At 40.0% G+C, this 25,657-nt stretch overlaps 1 protein-coding gene across 2 annotated transcripts in view; it reads right to left on the reverse strand.

The window, feature by feature from the left end:
• Window positions 1-25,341, reverse strand: part of ZMAT3 (zinc finger matrin-type 3) — a 49,063-nt gene extending 23,722 nt beyond the window's left edge. The window contains exons 1-2 of one of the 2 annotated variants that reach the window (XM_009239557.4): window positions 25,246-25,341; window positions 24,341-24,667 (exon numbers count right to left, since the gene is read on the reverse strand). In XM_009239557.4, coding sequence (XP_009237832.1) covers window positions 24,341-24,610 — 270 coding nt within the window. In that variant the 5' untranslated portion in view covers window positions 24,611-24,667; window positions 25,246-25,341. The remainder of the gene's footprint in view (window positions 1-24,340; window positions 24,668-25,245) is intronic. The other variant, XM_054553023.2, reaches the window with a different exon arrangement.
• Between the last annotated feature and the right edge of the window lie 316 nt (window positions 25,342-25,657).

Raw genomic sequence — 25,657 nt, forward strand, 5'->3', positions numbered from 1 at the left:
ATCACAAGCACTCCTATACACCACCAACAAACAGAGAGCCAAATCATCAGTGAACTCCCATTCACAATTGCTATGAAGACAATAAAATACCTAGGAATCCAACTTACAAGGGACGTGAAGGACCTCTTCAAAGAGAGCTACAAATCACTGCTCAAGGAAATAAAAGAGGACACAAACAAATGGAAGAACATTCCATGCTCATGAATAGGAATAATCAATATCGTGAAAATAGCCATACTGCCCAAGGTAATTTATAGATTGAATGCCATCCCCATCAAGCTACCAATGACTTTCTTCACAGAACTGGAAAAAAACTACTTTAAAGTTCATATGGAACCAAAAAAAGAGCCCGCATTGCCAAGACAATCCTAAGCCAAAAGAACAAAGCTGGAGGCATCATGCTACCTGACTTCAAACTATACTACAAGGCTACAGTAATCGAAACAGCATGGTACTGGTACCAAAACAGATATATAGACCAATGGAAAAGAACAGAGGCCTCAGAAGTAACACCACACATCTACAACCATCTGATCTTTGACAAACCTGACAAAAACAAGAAATGGGGAAAGGATTCCCTATTTAATTAATGGTGCTGGGAAAGCTGGCTAGCCATATGTAGAAAGCTGAAACTGGATCCCTTCCTTATACCTTATACAAAAATTAATTCAAGATGGATTAAAGACTTAACTGTTAGACCTAAAACCATAAAAATCCTAGAAGAAAACCTAGGCAATACCATTCAGCACATAGGCATAGGCACAGACTTCATGACTAAAACACCAAAAGCAATGGCAACAAAAGCCAAAATAGACAAATGGGATCTAATTAAACTAAAGAGCTTCTGCACGGCAAAAGAAACTACCATCAGAGTGAACAGGCAACCTACAGAATGGGAGAAAATTTTTGCAATCTACCCATCTGACAAAGGGCTAATATCCAGAATCTACAAAGAACTCAAACAAATTTACAAGAAAAAAACAAAGAACCCCATCAAAAAGTGGGCAAAGGATATGAACAGACACTTCTCAAAAGAAGACATCTATGCAGCCAACAGATACATGGAAAAATGCTCATCATCATTCGTCATCAGAGAAATGGAAATCAAAACCACAATGAAGATTCACACCAGTTAGAATGGCAATCATTAAAAAGTCAGGAAACAGCAGATGCTGGAGAGGATGTGGAGAAATAGGAATGCTTTACACTGTTGGTGGGAGTGTAAATTAGTTCAACCATTGTGGAAGACAGTGTGGCAATCCCTTAAGGATCTAGAACTAGAAATACCATTTGACCCAGCAATCCCATTACTAGGTATATACCCAAAGGACTATAAATCATGCTACTATAAAGACACATGCACACGTATGTTTACTGAGGCACTATTCACAATAGCAAAGACTTGGAACCAACCCAAATGTCCATCAATGATAGACTGGATTAAGAAAATGTGGTGGCCAGGCACGGTGGCTCATGCCTGTAATCCCAGCACTTTGGGAGGCCGAGGCAGGAGGATCACAAGGTCAGGAGATTGAGATCATCCTGGCTAACACAGTGAAACCCCGTCTCTACTAAAACTACAAAAAATTAGCTGGGCATGGTGGCGGGTGCCTGTAGTCCCAGCTACTCCGGAGGCTGAGGCAGGAGAATGGCATGAACCCGGGAGGCGGAGCTTGCAATAAGCCAAGATCGCGCTACTGCACTCCCGCCTGGACGACAGAGCAAGACTCCATCTCAAAAAAAAAAAGAAAATGTGACACATATACACCATGGAATACTATGCAGCCATAAAAAAGGATGAGTTCATGTCCTTTGCAGGGACATGGATGAAGCTGGAAACCATCATTCTCAGCAAACTATCACAAAGACAGAAAACCAAATACCTTATGTTCTCACTCATAGGTGGGAATTGAACAAGGATATCACTTGGACACAGGGTGGGGAACATCACACACTAGGGCCTGTCAGGGGGTGGGGGACTAGGGGAGGGATAGCATTAGGAGATATACCTAATGTAAATGACGAGTTGATGGGTGCAGCAAACCAACATGGCACATGTATACCTATGTATCAAACCTGCACGTTGTGTACATGTACCCCAGAACTTAAAGTATAATAAAAATAATAATAATAATAATAAATAAAATTAAATAAAACCATGAAACTAGATAAGTTACTAGACAACTCAGTGATAGAGAGCAAAGGACAAACCTCAAAGACACTACAATATCGAGTGTGGCAAATAATCAAAAAATAAGATTGAGAATGCCCATGAAATAAGATAAAAACCAGACAAGTGCAGTGTCATAGAAGTCTGGAACAAAGTGGCTCAAAAGAAGAGTCTGGTTAAATACATTATGACCCAGGAACTATAGTTCTAGGTATTAGCAAACAGAAACATACATAGGAGATAACCATAAGGATGCTCCTAGAAGTATTGTTTGTAACAGCAAAAAAGGTGGAAACAATGTAAGTGACCACCTACAGGATAATAGATAAACTGTAGATTATTCATACAGGCGAACACTACACAGTAGTGAAAGTAAACACTCTAGGGCCATGCATGGAAACATGAATGGGTCTCATAACAAAATACTGAATAAAAAGAGCAAATTGCAAAAGAAGATATGCAAGAATAATTTTTAATATAGGGTCTAAAAATATAAAAAACAACGCTATATACTTATATAGGGGAACACATATGTAGCAAATATACAGAAACAATGTGTGGTAACAATAAATATCAATCCAGTATAGTGGCTACATCTAGGGGCATAGGATAGGGATACAATTGGGTAGAGATATATGGGGACTTCAGCTGAATTAATAATTTTTACTCTTTAAGCTACATGGCAAATACAAATGTTTATTATATTTTTGGTACCTTATATCTGAAGGATTTCATAATCATTCAACACAACAATAACCAAAAAAGGGAGTGGTTCATCAGGTCAAAAGCTACTGTGAATAAAGTCAGGAGAGAGAAGTGACACTTGGATTTGCAAAGACAGAGGTCACAACTGGCCTAGGTAAGAGTCACTTCAGTAGAACAGTGAGAGATAAAGGTCATGTGAAGCGGTTTAACTAGGAAAACACCCAGTACAGGCAACTATGCAGAAGAGCTCTATGACACGGAGCAGAGAAATCCAGCATGCAGCTAGACAGAGAAATGGGATCAATGGAAAACTCTTTGAAATATGGGTTTTACAGGCTTGTCTGTATGACAACAGGAAGAAGTCACTAAAAGCAGAAGAACAACTGATACAGGAGCTGAAGAGCATGACTACAGGAACACAGTCCATGAAAAGGCAGAAGAGGTACCCAGTACTAGTGGAGGGGTCAAGGTTAGATAGTATCAGGTATTTTATTTCCAAAGCAGCACCCCAGTAGTATTCAAGCAGATATTGCATCCACAACATAACGATAATAATGGCAACTAAGAAAAGTATGCAAATTTGCAGGGAAAATAGCAGACAGGAGGCAGGACTAACTAGCAGCTCCCACTCAGACCGACAGAGCAGTGTGTGGAGACCCACATCATGAACTTTTGCTCCAAGAACTACAGCAGGAACATATCAGGAAAGCCAAGGGTATCCACAGACCCTTTGAAGGAGGCAGATTGCCACTGCAGGCTCCGTGGGACAGCTGAGGAACTGAGTCTGCCTGCTTTCTCGGCTGGGAGGCTTGTGGTCTGGGGCAAGTTCTCAGCCCTGCCCACCAGCTGCCTGGAAATGAACTCAGTGCTGCAGATGAGGCACAGTGGGAGGCAGACCAGCCTTTCAGGCTATGGGATGCATGGGAGCTGGGTGGCACCTGTAACAGCCCAGCTTTCCCCCAATTCCCTGGTGACCTGTGTGACACAGCAGAGGCAGCCATAATCTCCCTGGGAACATAACTCCATTGGCCCATTCACACCCCTATTCCCCATAGCAGCTGCAGCAAGCCCCACCCAAGGAGAGACTGAGCTCAGACATGCCTAACCCTGCCACCACCTGATGGTCTTCTCTACCCACCCTGGTAGTCGAAGACAAAGGACATAACCTCTTGGGAGCTCTGGGGCCCCATCCACCACGTGATCATCTCTATACTACCACAGCTGATGCACTCTTGAAAGCGCCACCTCCTGGCTGGAGACAAACCAACACAAAACCAGCACACTTAACAAAAATACAACCAAGGACCCTCACTGAGTCCACTTCACTCCCCGGCTACCTCCACCAGAGCAGGTGCTGGTATCCACAGCTGACAGACATGAAGATGAATCATATCACAGGACTCCCTGCAGGCACTCCCCAGTACCAACCCAGAGCCCGGTAGCTCCACTAGATGGCTAGATCCAGAAGAAAAATAACAATTATTGCAGTTCAGCTCTCAGTAAGCCCCATCCCTAGGGGAAAGGTGAGAGCACCACATCAGGGGAGCACCCTGTGGGACAAAAGAACCTGAAGAGCAGCCTCTGAGTCCCAGATCTTCCCTCTGACATAGTCTACCCAAATGAGGAAGAACCAGAAAAATAATTCTTGCGATATGACAAAACAAGGTTCTTTAACACCCCCAAAAGATCACCCTAGCTCACCAGCAATGGATCCAAACCAAGGTGAAATCTCTGAATTGCCAGAAAAAGAATTCAGAAGGTCAACTACTAATCCAATCAAGGAGGCACCAGGCCGAGCTCAGTGGCTCACGCCTGTAATCCCAGCACTTTGGGAGACTAAGGCAGGCAGATCCCCTGAGGTCAGGAGTTCAAGACCAGCCTGACCAACATGGTGAAACCCAATCTCTACTAAAAATACAAAAAAAAAAAAAAATAGCCGGATGTGGTGGTGCTTGCCTATAGTCTCAGCTATTCAGGAAGCTGAAGCAGGAAAATCGCTTCAGCCCGGGAGGCAGAGGTTGCAGTGAGCTGAGATCATGTGACTGCACTTCAGCCTGGGCGACAGAGTGAGACTCAGTCTCAAAAAAAAAAGGAGGCACCAGAGAAAGGTGAAGTCCAACTTAAATCAAAAAATAATACAGGTACGAATGGAAAATTTTCAGTGAAATAGACAGCATAAACAAAAAACAATCACAACTTCTGGAAATGAAGGACACACTCAGAGAAATGCAAAATGCACTGAAAAGTATCAGCAATAGAATTGGACAAGTAGAAGAACTTCAGAGCTCAAAGATAAGGCTTTCGAATTAACCTAAGTCGATAAAGACAAAGAAAAAAGCATTTTTAAAAAATGAACAAAGCCTCCAAGAAGTTTGAGATTATGATAAATGACCAAACCTAAGAATAACTGCTGTTCCTGAGGAAGAAGAGAAATCTAAAAGTTTGCAAAACATATTTGAGGGAATAATTGAGGAAAACTTCCCCAGCCTTGCTAGAGATCTAGACATCCGAATACAAGAAGCTCAAAGAACACCTAGGAAATTCATTGCAAAAAGATCATTGCTTAGGCATACAGTCATCAGGTTACCTAAAGTCAAGATGAAAGAAAGAATCTTAAGAGCTGTGAGGCAAAAGCATCAGGTAACCTATAAAGGAAAACCTATCAGATTAACAGCAGATTTCTCAGCCGAAACCCTACAAGCTAGAAGGGACTGGGGTCCCATCTTTAGCCTTCTTAAACAAAACAATTATCAGCCAAGAACTTTGTATCCAGTGAAACTAAGCTGCATAAATGAAGGAAAGATACTGTCTCTGTCAGACAAAAAACTTCTGAGAGAATTTGCCACTACCAAGCCAGCACTACAAGAACTACTAAAAGGAGTTCTAAATCTTGAAACAAATCCTCAAAGTACACAAAAATAGGAAATCTTTAAAGCATAAATCTCACAGGACCTATAAAATAACACAATGGAAAAAAAACCCAAGGTATTCAGGCAAAAAAAAAAAAAAAAAAAACAGCACAATGAACAAAATAGTACTTCACATCTCAATATTAACATTGAATGCAAATTGCCTAAATTCTCCACTTAAAAGATTCCAAATGGCAGAACAGATAAGAATTCACCAACCAAGTATCTGCTATCTTCAAGAGACTCATGTGATACATAAGGACTCACATAAACTTAAGGTAACGGGGTGAAAAAAGATATTCTATGCAAATGGACAACAAAAGTGAGCAGGAGTAGCTATTCTTATTTGAGACAAAACAAACTTCAAAGCAACAGCAGTTAAAAAAGACAAAGAGGGACATTATACAATAATAAAAGGACTAGTCCAAAAGGAAAACATCACAATCCTAAATATATATGCACCTAATACTGGAGCTTCCAAACTTATAAAACAATTACTACTAGACCTAACAAATGAGATAGACAGCAATACAATAATTGTGGGGGACTTCAATACTCCACTGACAGCACTAGACAGGTCTTTAAGACAGAAAGTCAACAAAGAAACAATAAACTATACGTTAAAACAAATGCACTTCACAGATCCTACCCAACAACTGCAGAATATACATTTTATTCATCAGCACAAGGAACATTCTTCAAGATAGACTATATGATAGCCACAAAACAAGTCTCAACAAATTTAAGAAAATCGAACTTATAGCAAGTACTTTCTCAGACCACAGTGGAATAAAATTGGAAATCAATTTCAAAAGAAACCCTCAAAACCATGCAAATACATGGAAATTAAATAACCTGCTCCTGAATGATTGTTGGGTCAACAATAAAATCAAGATGGAAATTAAAAAATTATTTGAACTGAACGATAATAGTGACACAACCTATAAAAACCTCTGGGATACAGCAAAGGCAGTGCTAAGAGGAAAGTTCATAGCATTAACTGCCTACATCAAAAAGTTTGAAAGAGGCCAGGCATGGTTGCTCATGCCTGTAATCCCAGCACTTTGGGAGGCCAAGGCAGGCAGATCACGAGGTCAGGAGATCGAGACCACCCTGGCTAACATGGTGAAACCCCGTCTCTACTAAAAATACAAAAAATTAGCCAGGCGTGGTGGTGGGCGCCTGTAGTCTCAGCTATTTGGGAGGCTGAGGCAGGAGAATGGCGTGAACCTGGGAGGCAGAGCTGGCAGTGAGCCAAGATCGCGCCACTGCACTCTAGTCTGGGCGACAGAGCAAGACTCCGTCTCAGAAAAAAAAAAAAGCCTAAAAGAACACAAATAGACAATGTAAGGTCACACCTCACAGAACTGGAAAAACAAAACAATCCAAACCCAAACCCAGCAGAAGAAAAGAAATAGTCAAGATCAGAACAGAACCAAATGAAATTGAAACAAAAAAAATACAAAAGATTAAGTGAAACAAAAAGTTGGTTGGTTTTTTGACAAGATAAATAAAACTGATAAACCATTGTTGAGGTTAGCCAAGAAAATGAGAGAAAATCCAAATAAGCTCAATTAGAAATGAAATGGGAGATATTACAATGAATACCACAGAAATACAAAAAATCATTCAAGGCTACTATGAACACCTTTATGTGCATAAACTAGAAAACCTAAAGGAGATGGGTAGAAATATACAACCCTCCTAGATTAAATCAAGAATACACAGAAACTGAACAGACCAATAACAAGCAGCAAGATTGCAATGGTAATTGAAAAGTTACCAACAAAAAGACCAGAAAGATGCACAGCTGAATTCTATCAGACATTCAAAGAAGAACTGGTACCAATCCTACTGACACTACTCCAAAAGACAAAGAAAGAGGGAATCCTCCCAAAATCATTCTATGAAGTCCATATCACCCTAACACCAAAACCAGGAAACGATATTACAAAAAAAAGAAAACTACAGACCAATATCCCTGATGAACATAGATGCAAAAATCCTCAACAAAATACTAGTTAAGCAAATCCAATAGCATATCAAAAAGATAATCCACCATGATCAAGTGGGTTTCACACCAGGGATTTAGGGATGGTTTTACATCTAGGGATGGTTTAACATCCTCAAGTCAATAAATGTGATACACTACATAAACAGAATTAAAAACAAAAATCATATGATAACCTCAACAGACACAGAAAAAGCATTTGACAAAATCCAGCATCCCTTTATGGTTAAAACCCTCAGCAAAATCAGCATAGAAGGAACACACCTTAAGGTAATAAAAGCCATCTATGACAAACCCACAGCCAACATTATACTGAATGCGGAAAAGTTGAAAGCATTCCCCCTGAGAACTGGAACAAGACAAGGATGCCCACTTTCACCACTTCTATTCACCCTAGTACTGGAAGTCCTAGCCAGAGCAATCAGACAAGAGAAAGAAATAAAGGGCATCCAAACCAATAAAGAGGAAGTCAAACTGTCACTGTTTGCTAATGAAAATGATTGTGTATCTAGAAAATCCTAAAGACTTAACCAAAAAGCTTCTGGTACTGCTAAATGAATTCAGCAAAGTTTTAGGATACAAAATTAATATACACAAATCAGTCGCTCTGCTATACACCACTATACACCAACAGCTACCAAGCAGAGAATCAAATCAATAACTCAGCCCCTTTTACAATACCTACAAAAATAAATAAATAAAATACATAGGAATATACTTAACCAAAGAGCTGAAAGACCTCTACAAAGAAAAGTACAAAACACTGCTGAAAGAAATCATAGATGACACAAACAAATGGAAACACAAACCATGCTCATGATGGGTAGAATCAATGTTGTGAAAATGACCACACTGTGAAAAGCAATCTACAAATTCAATGCAATTCCCATCAAAATACCATCATCAAATTCAACGCAATTCCCATCAAAATACCATCATCATTCTTCACAGAACTAGAAAAAAATTTATATGGAACCAAAAAAGAGCCTGCATAGCCAAAGCAAGACTAAGCAAAAAGAACAAATCTAGAAGTTTTACATTACCTGACTTCAAACTATAGTATACGGCTATAGTCACCAAAACAGCATGGTACTGGTATAAAAACAGGCATTTAGACCAATAAAACAGAATAGAGAACCCAGAAATAAAGCCAAATACTTACGGTCAACTGTCTTCAACAAAACAAACAAAAACATAAAGTGGGGAAAGGACACTCTATTGAACAAATGGTGCTGGGATAATTAGCAAGCCACGTGTAGAATAATGAAACTGGATCCTCATCTCTCACCTTATACAAAAATCAACTAGAGATGGATCAAAGACTTAAATCTAAAACCTGAAACCATAAAAATTCTAGAACATTGGAAAAACTCTTCTAGACATTGACTTAAGCAAAGACTTCATGACCAAGAACCCAAAAGCAAACACAACAAAGACAAAGATAAATAGATGGGATTTAATTAAACTAAAAAGCTTCTGCACAGCAAAAGAAATAATCAGCAGAGTAAACAGACAACCCACAGAGTAGGAGAAAATCTTTGCAATCTATACATCCAACAAAGAACTAATATCCAGTCTACAAGGAATTCAAACAAATCAGCAACAAAAAACAAACAATACCATCAAAAAGTGGCCTAAGGACATGAATAGACAATTCTCAAAAGAAGATATACAAATGGGCAACAAACATACGAAAAAAATGCTTAACATTACTAATTATCAGAGAAATGCAAATCGAAACTACAACGTGATACCACCTTACTCCTGCAAGAATGGCCATAATCAAAAACTCAAAAAATAATAGATGTTGGCATGGATGTGGTCAAAAGGCAACACTTTTACACTATTGTTAGGAATGTAAAATAGTACAACCACTATGGAAAACAGTGTGGAGATTCCTTCCTAAGAACTAAAAGTAGATCTACCATTTGATCCAGCAATCCCTCTCCAGGGTATCTACCCACAGAAAAAGAAGTCATTATATGAAAAAGATACTTGTGCACACGTTTATACCAGCACAATTTGCAACTGAAAAATATGCCCGTCAATCAACGAGTGGATAAAGAAAATGTGGCATATATTAATATATACTATGGAATACTACTCAGCCATAAAAAGGAACGAAATAATGGCATTTGCAGCAACCTGGGCCAGGCACAGTGGCTCACACCTGTAATCCCAGCACTTTGAAAGGCCGAGGCGGGCGGATCACATGAGGTCAGGAGTTCAAGATCAGCCTGGCCAACATGGTGAAACCCAGTCTCTACTAAAAATACAAAAATTAGCCAGGCACAGTGGTGGGCACCTGTAATCCCAGCTACTCAGGAGGCTAAGGCAGGAGAATCACTTGAGCCCAGGAGGTGGAGGTTGCAGTGAGTGGAGATTGCGCCACTGCACTCCAGCCTGGGTGACAGAGCGAGACTCTGTCTCAAAAAAATAAAATAAAATAAATCAAAATAAATAAAATTAGAATATAGGTATAGATATATAATATCTATAGATATAAAATATATCTAGATATAAAATTCTATAGATATAAAATATATCTATAGACATAAAATATCTATATTCTATATAGAGATACTTTATGTCTATAGATATATAGAATATCTATAAAATTAGAATCCATAAATCCACAGTAATATAAATAACTGAATAAATAAATGCAAAAATGGGAAAGATCTTTCTTAAAGTAAAATTCCAAGTAACAAGTTTAGAAGGAATGATTAAAACAGAAAAATCACCATTTGGCAAATGCCACAGTAATAATTATTGCAGACAAGAATCATCACTGACCAAAACTATGATGAGAAATAAAATATTCACAGTCTTAAAGCACCTCCCCATATAACATTTGTTGAACACAAAAAGAAAAAGAGTAACTTTGCAAAGGAGAACCATGGCAGGCACTAGCTTAAACAAGTGATCAGAGTTAACAGCACCAGTAATGCAAGATATTCACATCACATCCTTCTTGATATGACACACTAGGAAGAACACAGTATCACTTCTGTGGTATTCTTGCTAAAACACACATAATCTGAATTTAATCAAACATCAAACAAGCCCAAATTTGGGACATTCTACAAAACAACCCTTCAAAAATAGCAAGATGATAAAAAGCAAAGAAAAACCAAGAACCTATCCAAATTAAAGGAGACATGAAAACTACCTGCAAAATTTCATCCTGAATTAAATAACTAGAACCAGGGAAAGGCCATTATTACACAACTAATGAAATGTAAACAGTATACAGATTAAACAATATCATTTGAATCTGTGTTAAATTCCTGATTTTGACAACTATACCGTAGTTACGTAAAATGTTAATGTTTGGGGAGTCTGAATAAGGTGCATACAGGAATTATTTGTACTATTTTTGGAACTGTTTTGCAAGTCTAAAATAATTCAAACTAAAATGTTGATAAAATAAAAATAAAACTCGTCCAATGCCACAACTGTCCAATGCAGAGCTGGGACAATCTGGTTCCACTGCACCTTGGGACCACTCAACACTGTCAAGGACTATCTCAGGTACCAGGAACTATTCTAAATGCCCCACAAATACTAACGTGCAGGTATTATTAGTATCATCTTCCTCATCATCATCTCCTTCTTCAGGAGGCAGAGAAAGGTTAGGAAATGTTTTCGATATCATACATCTAGCGAGTAGTAAGACCACAACATCAAATACCAGTCTGACCCCAAAGTCCGTGATTTCAGGTTCTTAATTAATATCCTATAAAACAGATGCTATGAATTGAGAATAAGAAATCTAGAAGTCTTATTTATTTAAATCTGTGTTAATTTCCTGATTTTGACAATTGTACTGTAATTATGTAAAATGTTAATGTTCGAAATGTAACATTTAAATTTAAAAATTAAAAATACGACTGTCAAATTAAAAAAATCAATATGAGGCTACCCTCTTTGGGTCCCCTCCCTTTGTATGGGAGCTCTGTTTTCACTCTATTTCATTCTATTAAATCTTGCAACTGCACTCTTCTGGTCCGTGTTTGTTACGGCTGGAGCAGAGCTCGCTCGCTGTCCAACGCTGCTGCTTGCCGCCATCGCAGACCCACCGCTGACTTCCATCGCTCCGGATCTGGCAGGGTGTCCACTGTGCTCCTGATCCAGTGAGGCACCCATTGCCGCTCCCGATCGGGCTAAAGGCTTGCCATTGTTTCTGCACGGCTAAGTGCCCGGGTTCATCCTAATCGAGCTGAACACCAGTCACTGGGTTCCATGGTTCTCTTCCGTGACCCACGGCTTCTAATAGAGCTATAACACTCACCGCATGGCCCAAGATTCCATTCCTTGGATTCCATTCCTTGGAATCTGTGAGGCCAAGAACCCCAGGTCAAAGAACACGAGGCTTGCCACCATCTTGGAAGTGGCCTGCCACCATCTTGGGAGCTCTAGGAGCAAGGACCCCCCAGTAACATTTTGGCGACCACGAAGGGACCTCCAAAGTGATGGGAAACGTTCCCCCCAAGGCAAAAATGCCCCTAAGCTGTATTCTGGAGAATTGGGACCAATTTGACCCTCAGACGCTAAGAAAGAAACAACTTATATTCTTCTGCAGTACCACCTGGCCACAATATCGTCTTCAAGGGAGAGAAACCTGGCCTCCTGAGGGAAGTATAAATTATAACATCATCTTACAGCTAGACCTCTTCTGTAGAAAGGAGGGCAAATGGAGTGAAGTGCCATATGTGCAAACTTTCTTTTCATTAAGAGACGACTCTCAATTATGTAAAAAGTGTGGTTTATGCCCTATGGGAAGCCCTCAGAGTCTACCTCCCTACCCCAGCGTCCCCCTGACTCCTTCCCCAACTAATAAGGACCTCCCTTTAACCCAAACGGTCCAAAAGGAGATAGATAGACAAAGGGGTAAACAATGAACCAAAGAGTGCCAATATTCCCCAATTATGCCCCCTCCAAGCAGTGGGAGGAGGAGAATTTGGCCCAGCCAGAGTGCCTGTACCTTTTTCTCTCTCAGACTTAAAGCAAATTAAAATAGACCTAGGTAAATTCTCAGATAACCCTGACAGCTATATTGATATTTTACAAGGGTTAGGACAATCCTTTGATCTGACATGGAGAGATATAATGTTACTGCTAGATCAGACACTAACCCCAAATGAGAGAAGTGCTGCTATAACTGCAGCCCGAGAGTTTGGCAATCTCTGGTATCCCAGTCAGGTCAACGATAGGATGACAACAGAGGAAAGAACAATTCCCCACAGGCCAGCAGGCAGTTCCCAGGGTAGACCCTCATTGGGACACAGAATCAGAACATGGAGATTGGTGCCGCAGACATTTGCTAACTTGCCTGCTAGAAGGACTAAGGAAAACTAGGAAGAAGCCTATGAATTATTTAATGATGTCCACTATAACACAGGGAAAGGAAGAAAATCCTACTGCCTTTCTGGAGAGACTAAGGGAGGCATTGAGAAAGCATACCTCCCTGTCACCTGAGTCTATTGAAGGCCAACTAATCTTAAAGGATAAGTTTATCACTCAGTCAGCTGCAGACATTAGAAAAAACTTCAAAAGTCTGCCTTAGGCCTGGAGCAGAACTTAGAAACCCTATTGAACTTGGCAACCTCAGTTTTTTATAATAGAGATCAGGAGGAGCAGGCAAAACGGGACAAATGGGATTAAAAAAAAGGGGGGGGCCACCACTTTAGTCATGGCCCTCAGGCAAGCAGACTTTGGAGGCTCTGGAAAAGGGAAAAGCTGGGCAAATTGAATGCCTAATAGGGCTTGCTTCCAGTGCGGTCTACAAGGACACTTCAAAAAAGATTGTCCAAGTAGAAATAAGCCGCCCCCTCGTCCATGCCCCTTACGTCAAGGGAATCACTGGAAGGCCCACTGCCCCAGGGGATGAAGATCCTCTGAGTCAGAAGCTACTAACCAGATGATCCAGCAGCAGGACTGAGGGTGCCTGGGGCGAGCGCCAGCCCATGCCATCACCCTCATGGAGCCCCGGGTATGCTTGACCATTGACAGCCAGGAGGTTAACTGTCTCCTGGACACTGGCGCAGCCTTCTCAGTCTTACTCTCCTGTCCCGGACAACTGTCCTCCAGATCTGTCACTATCCAAGGGGTCCTACGACAGCCAGTCACTAGATACTTCTCCCAGCCACTAAGTTGTGACTGGGGAACTTTACTCTTTTCACATGCTTTTCTAATTATGCCTGAAAGCCCCACTCCTTTGTTAGGGAGAGACATTCTAGCAAAAGCAGGGGCCATTATACACCTGAACATAGGAGAAGGAACACCCGTTTGTTGTCCCCTGCTTGAGGAAGAAATTAATCCTGAAGTCTGGGCAACAAAAGGACAATATGGATGAGCAAAGAATGCCTGTCCAGTTCAAGTTAAACTAAAGGATTCCACGTCCTTTCCCTACCAAAAGCAGTACCCCCTTAGACCCAAGGCCCAACAAGGACTCCAAAAGATTGTTAAGGACCTAAAAGCCCAAGGCCTAGTAAAACCATGCAATAGCCCCTGCAATACTCCAATTTTAGGAGTACAGAAACCCAACAGACAGTGGAGGTTAGTGCAAGATCTCAGGATTATCAATGAGGCCGTTGTCCCTCTATACCCAGCTGTATCTAACCCTTATACTCTGCTTTCCCAAATACCAGAGGAAGCAGAGTGGTTTACAGTCCTGGACCTTAAGGATGCCTTTTTTGCATCCCTGTACATCCTGACTCTCAATTCTTATTTGCTTTTGAAGATCCTTCAAACCCAATGTCTCAACTCACCTGGACTGTTTTACCCCAAAGGTTCAGGGATAGCCCCCATCTATTTGGCCAGGCATTAGCCCAAGACTTGAGCCAATTCTCATAATACCTGGACACTCTGGTCCTTCAGTACGTGGATGATTTACTTTTAGCCGCCCATTCAGAAACCTTGTGCCATCAAGCCACCCAAGCGCTCTTAAATTTCCTCGCTACCTATGGCTACAAGGTTTCCAAACCAAAGGCTCAGCTCTGCTCACAGCAGGTTAAATACTTAGGGCTAAAATTATCCAAAGGCACCAGGGCCCTCAGTGAGGAACGTATCCAGCCTATACTGGCTTATCCTCATCCCAAAACCCTAAAGCAACTAAGAGCGTTCCTTGCCATAACAGGTTTCTGCTGAATATGGATTCCCAGGTATGGTGAAATAGCCAGACCATTCTATACACTAATTAAGGAAACTCAGAAAGCCAATACCCATTTAGTAAAATGGACACCTGAAGCAGAAGTAGCTTTCCAGGACCTTAAGAAGGCCCTAACCCAAGCCCCAGTGTTAAGCTTGCCAACAGGACAAGATTTTTCTTTATATGTCACAGAAAAAACAGGAATAGCTCTAGGAGTCCTTAAACAGGTCCGAGAGACGAGCTTGCAACCCGTGGTATACCTGAGTAAGGAAACTGATGTAGTGGCAAAAGGTTGGCCTCACTGTTTACAGGTAGTGGCAGTAGCAGTCTTAGTATCTGAAGCAGTTAAAATAACACAGGGAAGAGATCTTACTGTGTGGACATGATAAGCATACTCACTGCTCAAGGAGACTTGCTGTCAGACAACCGTTTACTTAAATATCAGGCTCTATTACTTGAAGGGCCAGTGCTGTGACTGCGCACTTGTGCAACTCTTAACCCAGCCACATTTCTTCCAGACAGTGAAGAAAAGATAGAACATAACTGTCAACAAGTAATTGCTCAAACCTACGCCACTCGAGGGGACCTTTTAGAGGTTCCCTTGACTGATCCCAACCTCAGCTTGTACACTGATGGAAGTTTCTTTGTAGAAAAAGGACGTTGAAAAGCAGGGTATGCAGTGGTCAGTGATAATGGAATACTTGAAAGTAATCCCCTCACTCCAGGAACTAGTGCTCAGCTCCAGAACTAATAGCCCTCACTTGGGCACTAGAATTAGAAGAAGGAAAAAGGGTAAATATATATACAGACTCTAAGTATGCCTACCTAGTCCTCCATGCCCATGCAGCAATATGCAGAGAAAGGGAATTCCTAACTTCCGATGGAACATCTATCAAACATCAGGAAGCCATTAGGAGATTATTATTGGCTGTACAGAAACCTAAAGAGGTGGCAGTCTTACACTGCCAGGGTCATCAGAAAGGAAAGGAAAGGGAAATAGAAGGGAAATGCCAAGCGGATATTGAAGCCAAAAGAGCTTCAATACAGGACCCTCCATTAGAAATGCTTATAGAAGGACCCCTAGTATGGGGTAATCTCCTCCAGGAAACCAAGCCCCAGTACTCAGAAGAAGAAATAGAATGGGGAACCTCATGGGGACATCATTTCCTCCCCTCAGGATGGCTAGCCACTGAAGAAGGAAAAATACTTTTGCCTGCAGCTAACCAATGGAAATTACTTAAAACCCTTCACCAAACCTTTCACTTAGGCATTGACAGCACCCATCAGATGGCCAAAGTATTATTTACTGGACCAGGCCTTTTCAAAACTATCAAGCAGATAGTCAGGGCCTGTAAAGTGTGCCAAAGAAATAATCCCCTGCACTGCAGGCCATACATTTCAATCCCTGTATCTTTAACCTCGTTGTTAAGTTTGTCTCTTCCAGAATCGAAGCTGTAAAACTATAAGTGGTTCTTCAAATGGAGCCCCAGATGCAGTCCATGACTAAAATCTACCACAGACCCCTGGATCAGCCTGCTAGCCCATTTTCCGATGTTAATGACATCGAAGACACCCCTCCAGAGGAAATCTCAACTGCACAACCCCTACTATGCCCTGATTCAGCAGGAAGTAGTTAGAGCGGTCATCGGCCAACCTCCCCAACAGCACTTGAGTTTTCCTGTTGAGAGGGGGCACTGAGAGACAGGACTAGCTGGATTTCCTAGGCTGACTAAAAATCCCTAAGCCTAGCTGGGAAGGTGACCATGTCCACCTTTAAACACGGGGCTTGCAACTTAGCTCACACCCGACCAATAAGAGAGCGCACTAAAATGCTAATTAGGCAAAACAGGAGGTGAAGAAATAGCCAATCATCTACTGCCTGAGAGCACAGTGGGAGGGACAATGATCGGGATATAAACCCAGGCATTCGAGCCAGCAACAGCTACCCTCTTTGGGTCCCCTCCCTTTGTATGGGAGCTCTGTTTTCACTCTATTTCACTCTATTAAATCTTGCAACTGCAAAAAAAAAATTCAATATGAGATTAGTAGTCAAGAACATGTCTCAAATTAAAACAAAAAAAAGAATGATAAAAGATAGCAGAGACAAACAATATAAAGTATCTATCCATCAATTATACTTCAATAAAGCTACAAAAATAAAAGAGAATCAATCAAGCAGAACCATGACAATAGCTAACAGGATTCCTAGAAGGAAAGACAAAAAAAATCTAGAGAATAGTAACTAAGAAAGAATATTTTTTTTTTGGGAGGCCAAGGCATGTGGACCATCTGAGGTCAGGAGTTCGACACCAGCCTGTCCAACATGGTGAAACCCTGCCTCTACTAAAAATACAAAAAAATTAGCTGGGCGTGGTGGCAGGCACCTGTAATCCCAGGCGGAAGTTGCAGTTGAGTTGAGACCACACCACTGCCCTCTAACCTGGGCAACAGAGTGAGACTCTGTCTCAAAAAAAAAAAAAAAAAAAAAAAAAAAAAAATTTTTAAATTCTCCAAAGCAAGAGAAACAGAAGTACACAAACTGAAAGGATCTACTAGTGCTGACCAGGACAAACGAAAAAGTATCCTGGGGAAAACTAGACACAACCATCATTGTCAGATCTCAGACTACAAGGATAAAAGGGAGAACCTAAAAGCTTCCAGGGGGAAAAAAAGAAAGACACAAAATTAAAACAGGTCACCAACAAAAGAATAAGAATCAGAAGATTTCTCTTCAGCTACATTAGATAAAAACAGAAAATAGAGGGCAGCTGTTAACATTCCAAAGAAAAATAATTTTCAACCTGGAACTGAACTGTCAAATATGAAGGCACAATGCAAATGTTTTTTAGAAACACAAGGGCTCAAAAAAAATTATTTCCCATTACTCCCTCATTTTATTTCAAGAAAAAAAGTGTTATACATTTATGTCCATTCTTTCTTCCTTAATGTGACAATATACTCTAACAAAACAAGATTTAAAAAAGAAAACATATATTTAGAAAATAGTGGTCCAACCTAAAGAGTGGTAAGTCCAAAGTTGACAAAGCTGTGCAGCAAATCCAACAGACACCAGCTGAAAATGGAGCAAGGAGATAGAGGGATCTAGGATAAAAGGAAAATTCCATACAATAAATAGTGGGGTTGAGACTTAGGGATGGAGGAGAGAATGATAATATGAAAAATATAATGCAAGAAAAAGAGGGGAGAAGAAAAGCAACTAAAAACTCCGGGAAATACAACACCTACACAATGAAGTACTGATTCAAATACGGAACAACTAATCCAAATTAGAACAACTAGTCAAAATCAGAATCAGAAAACAGTAGGTTTCATGAAGATAAATGAAATGGGTTGTAAGCAATATGAAGAAAGACTGAGATGCTAATACCTTTTTTGAAAGGCTTAAGATTCTTCTCTCTAGTTGTTTTTTTTTTTAAGTACCAGAAACTCAAGGAAAAACAAAAAGTTATTTCAAAGTTATAATCCACATATGAAGCAAACTAAAATAGACATAATTTTGAGCAACTGCTGGCATTCAGGAAAGGGTTACCTATTTGAACATCTCTTGTGAGTGGCATGGGATCATGACACTGGAAATATAGGGAAGGAAACAGCTCTGCAGTGAACAATATTTCCCTACTCATAATAATGCAAAATTCCCTATTCATAATAATGCAAAAACTGAATGCTAATTTTCAACAATTGGCATCAGCCTGCAAATAGAGCATGGAAAACTTAATTTGATGACAGAATGGATAAAAATGTCATCAATCTTTACAGTGTCAAAGTAAAACTACAGCCAGCTCAAGTTGGGAGTCAGAAAGGAGAAGAGAATGGAGAGGAAAAAAAAGGTAGGGAATGGGTGGAGAATAGGTAATTACTACTTTTCATTATAAACCCTTTGGTTCCTCAGGCATTATTTTAAATAAAAACATTTTTAAATTTTTTTAGGAGAAAGTTGTTACCATTGGCTAATGCTACCAAGGGGTCAAGTGAGAAGGAGTTGGATTTGGCCTGTAAGATCATGGTGACACTGGAAAGGACCATTTCAGTGGCCTATAGGAATGGAAATCAGAGTACAGTGGGCTGAGGAATGAATGGGAAATGAAGACCTGAAGAGAACAATTCTACCTGCAGAATGCTAAGGACAGGAGAAGAGAGGAGAAAGGTTGCTAATAGAAGGGATTAAAAGTAAACAGAAGGTTGCTGCTGCTATTTTTATTTATATAGAAGAGACTTGAGCATAGTCTTTGATTGAGGTGAAAAGGTGATGAAATCCAGAAAACAGGATTAGGAATCAAACTTGGACAAAAGAAAGGGTATCTATCATTTCAAAATAAGAAGAAATGAGGTAGGGGTAGACTAGAGGAAGAGGCAAAAAACTGGCAGGATCACAGAGAGCTTCTGTCCTCTAAAGTGATCAAAGCAAGAGCTAGAAAAGCCTACAGAACTGGTGATTTCAGAGAGCAGAACAAGAAAACCAACAAGGATTGATTATTGGGTAAATGGACTAAGCTGACAGACGAGTAGTATGGTTGAAAGCATATTCACATTTGAAAATCATTTTATTTTGCCTCATTTGTTGGTTGAATTATTCTTCATGAGAATCTTTTAAGGTAACCTAGTATCTGGATCTAAAAGACTATCTCGGGAGAACGATCAAGGAAAACAAAGTTTTGCTTATTTACACAAGGTCCTACAGCAAGTTACTATCAAGGTAGTAACAACAGTAAGACAGCTGTGTACCACCTCATTCCGCTCATTTGAGACCCAAACACTTCTAAACAATAGCAACCTATTTCAATCAACCAGCATTTATTAAGATAACATATGCAAGTCTCACAATCCTGCAGAGGAAGTACAATGACCCCTACTTTACAGATATTGAATAAAGAGAGATTCAGTGTCTTGCCTAAAGTAACTGAGCCAAGATTCTAGTCCAAAGTTGTCAGATTCCAAAGCATATATGCCACGTGTAAAGCACATGCATTAAAACCAAATCTGAACTGTGTTTTGGCCATTCTCAGTCCACTGCAAGTCCATTTGGAAAAAAATCAGACAGGAGAATTTTGAATACATGAAAATTAGCTGAGATTTAATTCACTGATCCAAACCTGGGTGATCGATATTAAAATGTAACTGCCAAAATCAGTGCTTTAAATTTTGGGAAAAATCTAATAGCATTCTCTCCATTATGAATTACGAATTAAGACCACTACACTCGGCATCCTAATTCTAAAACTATTCTTTCACCTGTGTTCTCTTTCTCTAATCAATCTCATTAACATGATAGGTTGTTATTTGGCCACTATTACAAATAGAAAGCCATATTTATGACAAATTTTATAAATGTACTTTGAGTAAGTAGATCTTGTCAAATATATACATGCAAATTAGCAAATAAACTGGTGACTTTAAACTGTGGATGCCTTAGCAAAATTCATCCATGCTTTTTGCTTTTTTTTATTTCTGTTAATAACCCTCCCTGCTAAAGCAATTCTTCCTCTGGGCATTTATGCTGATGAAACAGTGGTGTGTTACCCCATGACAGCCTTGCCCTAAGTAACCTGAAGCCTGCAGACAGACTTTAATAAAATGAAAATATGTTTCTCCTCCAAAGATTGGATTTTAAATTAAGTTATACCCAAAGTCCTAATTTTAAGAATATAAAATTCGATGGCTTCATTAAAAATAAAACAATAGCTGACGATGTTTTGAAGCCAACTGACCAGTTTTAAAAAGTCCTTGGAATAAAACTAAATCTGTGATGACTACAGATACACATGGGTCACTGCTAAGGTAGCCCCAGCTTGGGAACACTGGGATGTCAGGAAAAAACACTAGTGAGCTTAAAGGCAAGTATTTATCGGGCAGTTTCCACTGTGTGTCCTGGATTACTGGAACATGATACAGTCCGGCTCTAGTGTAACCACCATTGTTTACACCCGAGGCAATTTGAAACTCCACGATTTCAACAATGGCATCGACTGACTAAAAAGTTTTGAGTAATGTAATCACAGTGATTTACCACTTCACACAAGTGTGTTTCTAGCTCATAAACAGGCTACCGGTGACCCATTTTATCTCACATATAACTAAAATAATAAAGGTACAGCTTGGTAATGGTCTGTATTAAAAATTAGAAAGTTAAGTTTTTATTCTTGAAATAAAATTTTACATCCATCATCTCATTTAATCCTAAACCACTTTGTTTTATTAGTCTACAATCATTGGCATTCTACTTATTCCTGTGCTTGGTAAGCCTTACTCATTGGTCTTACCTTTCTCTTTTTTGTGTGTTTTTTGTTGTTGTTGTCTTTGTTTGCTGGAGTGCAGTGGCATGATCATAGCTCACTGCTGCCTCAATCTCCCAGGCTCAAGTGAGCCTCCTGTCTCAGCCTCACAAGTAGCTGGGACTACAAGTGTCTGCCACTACGCCCAGCTAATTTCCTTGTATTTTTGTAGAGACAGGATCTTGTTATGCTGTCCAGGCTGGTCTTGAATTCCTGAACGCAAGTTATCTTCCCGCCTCAGCCTCCCAAAGTGCTAGGATTACAGGTGTGAGGCACCACACCTGGCCTGGTCTTAGCCTTGTCTTCAGTAATCTTTCTTTTATCACTGCTTATTCATGTACACCCTCTGATGCATCTTTTTGGCTAACATTTCTATGCTTTCCTTCTTTGGTAGCTCACCCACTTCTAGAGTTATGTTCACATTCTGTTTATTATTCTGATCTACACTTTGCACTATCCACTCTCATCTTGACCATTTCTATCTTATTAAAATCCAGATTTCACTTCTAAGATTACCTTTCTTCTATGTTGCCCTAACATAATCGCTCTGTATTTTTACACATGAACTGCTTTGCCTTAGTTGTCTGTTAAAACCTTCTCTCTTTAAGAGTTACCAATAACATCAGTCTCATTCGAATCTTTGCTTCTAAAGTCTTAGCAATATACTTTATTATACCCAAACTTTTCATTTTCTGTAAGCTTCTACTTTCTGATTACTTGTTTGCCTCTTTTATTTCCCATGTTTTTACCCTGTTTTACTTTTCTTTCCCATGTTTTCTCTTTTCTTTCCCATGTTTTACCCTGATTTTTAGCTGCTTAAATTGTTCCATTACATCCTGTTCTTCTTCAACCTTTCCACTTAAAAATTCTGATTTTTGAGAAACTTACCTAAATTGTATTTCCCTTTTCTTATATTTTCTAATTTATTTATTCACTGTATCATTGAGGAAACTGAAATTAAGTATAATTACTAATCTTGTCAACTAAAAAGTTTAGAACAAACACACACAAAAACGTAAAATAAAAGAAAAAAACAAACGTTGATTCTGCTTATCTAGTTTTAGCCTTATAATCCAAAGACTTTGCATCAAACTGAATCTTCTCTATGTATCATCAGTAGCACCTTTCAAAGTCCATGAAGTCAAAAAGTTTTATTAGGAGAAAAAAAGAAATAAGGTATATGTGTAATCCATGGACATGTTAAAATTACACACTGCCCAAGAGTTTTCCCTCATAAAAGTAAACAACTCTTCCTTAAAAGGGAATTATAGGCTGGGTGTGGTAGGTCACTCACGCCTGTAACCCCAGCACTTTGGGAGGCTGAATCTAGCCAACATGGCGAACCTCCATCTCTACCAAAAATTAAAAAATTAGCTGGGTGTGCTGGTGTGTGCCTGTAGTCCCAGCTACTCGAGAGGCTGAGGCATGAGAATCGCTGGAACCCGGAGACAGGGGCTGCAGTGAGCCAAGACTGCGCCACTGCACTCCAGCCTGGGCAACAGAGCGAGACTCTGTCTCAGAAAAAAAAATAAATAAAGATAATTAGATATGTATATAGCATACAAGTGGGTTTGCCCCCAAGTTAATGATTTGTTAGGGGCTTTATTCGGCTAATAATTAAACCTTTAGAACCCTGGCTTCTTTTTTCAAAGTGAGTCTTAGGCTATAAAACCGAACATTCCGTAGGAATAAATGAAGAAAGCTAATACAGTCTTGGAGTTGAGATTAATCATGCTAACAGACTCTGCTTGAATGGTAAAGACAGGCAAAGGAAGACCCTGTATCAAACAACTGTACTGGACAGCAAGGTGATGAGAGTAGATACTGGGGAAAGGGGGAAAATGTAAAAATAAAACCAGAAGAGGCCTTTAGGAACCAATGATGACACATGTCAAGAGCTGCGAGATATAATTAACTCAACTCTCTGCACCTGAGGGCAAAACAAAACCACATAATAGGAACTTAAAGAAGGCAACATATTATGCCTTCCCCTAAATACCAGAGAAAACAATTGACCATCAAAATACTTCCGACATACAATCAAAAAGCAACACAATAATCAGTCTTTGGGATCAAAACAAAACAGAAAAGACTTAACGCCCACAGTAAACAAAAACTTTAAGTTGGAGAAAGTTATAGTGCACAACAGAAGAAATATCTGTGTAACAGTCTTCTACCACACTCTAGAATCTAGAGATTTTCATGCAGGTAATAAATAGTCAAATCAATGATGACCCGGGAAGACATCATTCAGTGGGTTTTGTCCTTGATTATTTCCCAGGTCTCTTTTCTCCAAAAAAGGAAATTATTTAACTTTATACAGACAAATGTCTAGAATAAAAAGAAATATTGTACCCTCTCTTTCTAACCAAAGTTTAATTTTCCATTTGTTCTTAGGTAATATTACCCTTTAAAATGGTCCTTTCCACTAGCTATTCAACATGGAGGTGAAAGCTTTAAATCTTAAAAACCAGTATTAGTTTACACTAATGGGCTAAAATAAATCAGAGTATGTTTATTATGAATGAAGGATAGGGCTCAATATTGCAATGTCATTTTATTCTCACTACAAAAAGATACCTGTATTTTCCTTACCAGTGATAGGATATATAAGAGTTAGAAGTCAAAAATGGAAAGCCTAAGAGTCATGCACCGAGGTCACCTCGAAATGATGCAAATTATATTAGCTTCTAAACAATTTTACACTGAATTGAGTTCGGTACATCATGGGTTTTCTTGTTTGTCTGAGACAAAGTCTTGCTCTGTCACCCAGGCTGGTAAATCGTGGTTTAAATACTTGTTCTTCTTAAGACTACAGGTTCAAATGCCAGCTTAGATAACTTACATTTGCCTAAAAGACTGGTAAGCTATCGCATGCCACACAGCTTAGTGTAACAGGTTGAGATCCATTCTACAAAAAGTGATACTTATTTTTAAAGTAAAAACATAAGGCTTTTAATCAAACAAATTCATACTTAGTTGTTCTCTAAGCCATCTTGATATTCCAGGCACAGTCATATCTGGAGAGACAACTGCTAAATAGCCAGAGCCCTGAAATGTTCACCCCACTAAACGTCTGGTTTTCTTTTCTCCCTTTACCTGATAATGAGCCTGGGCTTGCTGTGCAGAGTTCAACGTGACATTGCAGAGTTTGCAGTACAGGGGCTTACACAGCTCCTCCAGGGCACAGTCTTGTTCCCCTCCCTTCGATAACTCTTCTTCCCCTGCAAGAGGCAAGGAAGCCTCCTGCCCAAAAGGCTTCTGTGGTGGAAGCTGCAAGGTTCCTGTAGACCTGGTGGCCACTGACATAGGAGGCGAGGGTGAGGGCTGCTTAGGTGGAGGAAGCACGGCGTGTTGCAAGAGGATCATTGGGTAGGAAAGCCTTGGGCATAATGCAGTGGGCGATGAGAAGCAAGGTCGTCAAATCTGAATCAACAGCAAAAAAAGAGAAACAAAAAACTCACTCGAAAATGAGACTTCAGCAAGATAACATGTAAATGACAACATTTTCTTCTACTTCTCCAAACCCATCTTTGGGACTTCTTTCCTTTGGCCTCATTTAGCAGACTTCCCTTGCCTGTTAATTCATGTTAACACGGTGCTCTTCCACTGAGAATGGCTTTATAGATTTGGCTTTATTTTGCTTGGCACAGTTCCAACTGCTATCCCTCTGGCCCATGAACATTAATAGTATTGCATCCACGGTCTAAAAAGTCTAAATCTAAAAGTCATATGGCTGAAATGGACATCAAAGGTCACCTAATCCAGACCCCTTCCCTCAGGCACACTTACACTTAAACACTCTTAATGATAATCACGCACAGACAAAAACACCACAAGCTGTCCAGGTGTGGTGGCTCACGCCTGTAATCCCAGCATTTTGGGAGGCCAAGGTGGGCGGATCACCTGAGGTCAGGAGTTTGAGACCAGCCTGTTCCAGGCAACATGGTGAAACCCCGTCTCTACTAAAAATACAAAAATTAGCCAGGTGTGGTGGCGCGCGCCTGTAATCCCAGCTACGCAGGAGGCTGAAGCAGGAGAATCGCTTGAACCCGGGAGGCAGAGGTGGTAGTGAGCCGAGATCGTGCCATTGCACTCCAGCCTGGATGACAGAGCAAGACTGTGACTCAAAAAAAAAAAAAAAGACCACCAGCTAAAAATCTTAGCAAACATATCTTCCAACCAACCAATATCAAAAAGAGTGAACAAAAGAAAGAATATCACCTTGCAGAATCCTTAAAGCACTTATAGAACTAGCTAAAATTTCAAGGAACTCTAGGAATAGCCTAAAGTATGACAGAAATAAATAAAATACGTTCCTTCTGATCAACTAGCAATATTTAAGTAGTTGAGCAAATGTATAGCAGAGGTGGCAAACAGCCTGTGGGCCACATAGAGCCACAGATGTGCTGTTCG

Source organism: Pongo abelii, chromosome 2, assembly GCF_028885655.2.
Source record: "Pongo abelii isolate AG06213 chromosome 2, NHGRI_mPonAbe1-v2.0_pri, whole genome shotgun sequence".
Classification (NCBI taxonomy): Eukaryota; Metazoa; Chordata; class Mammalia; order Primates; family Hominidae; genus Pongo; species Pongo abelii.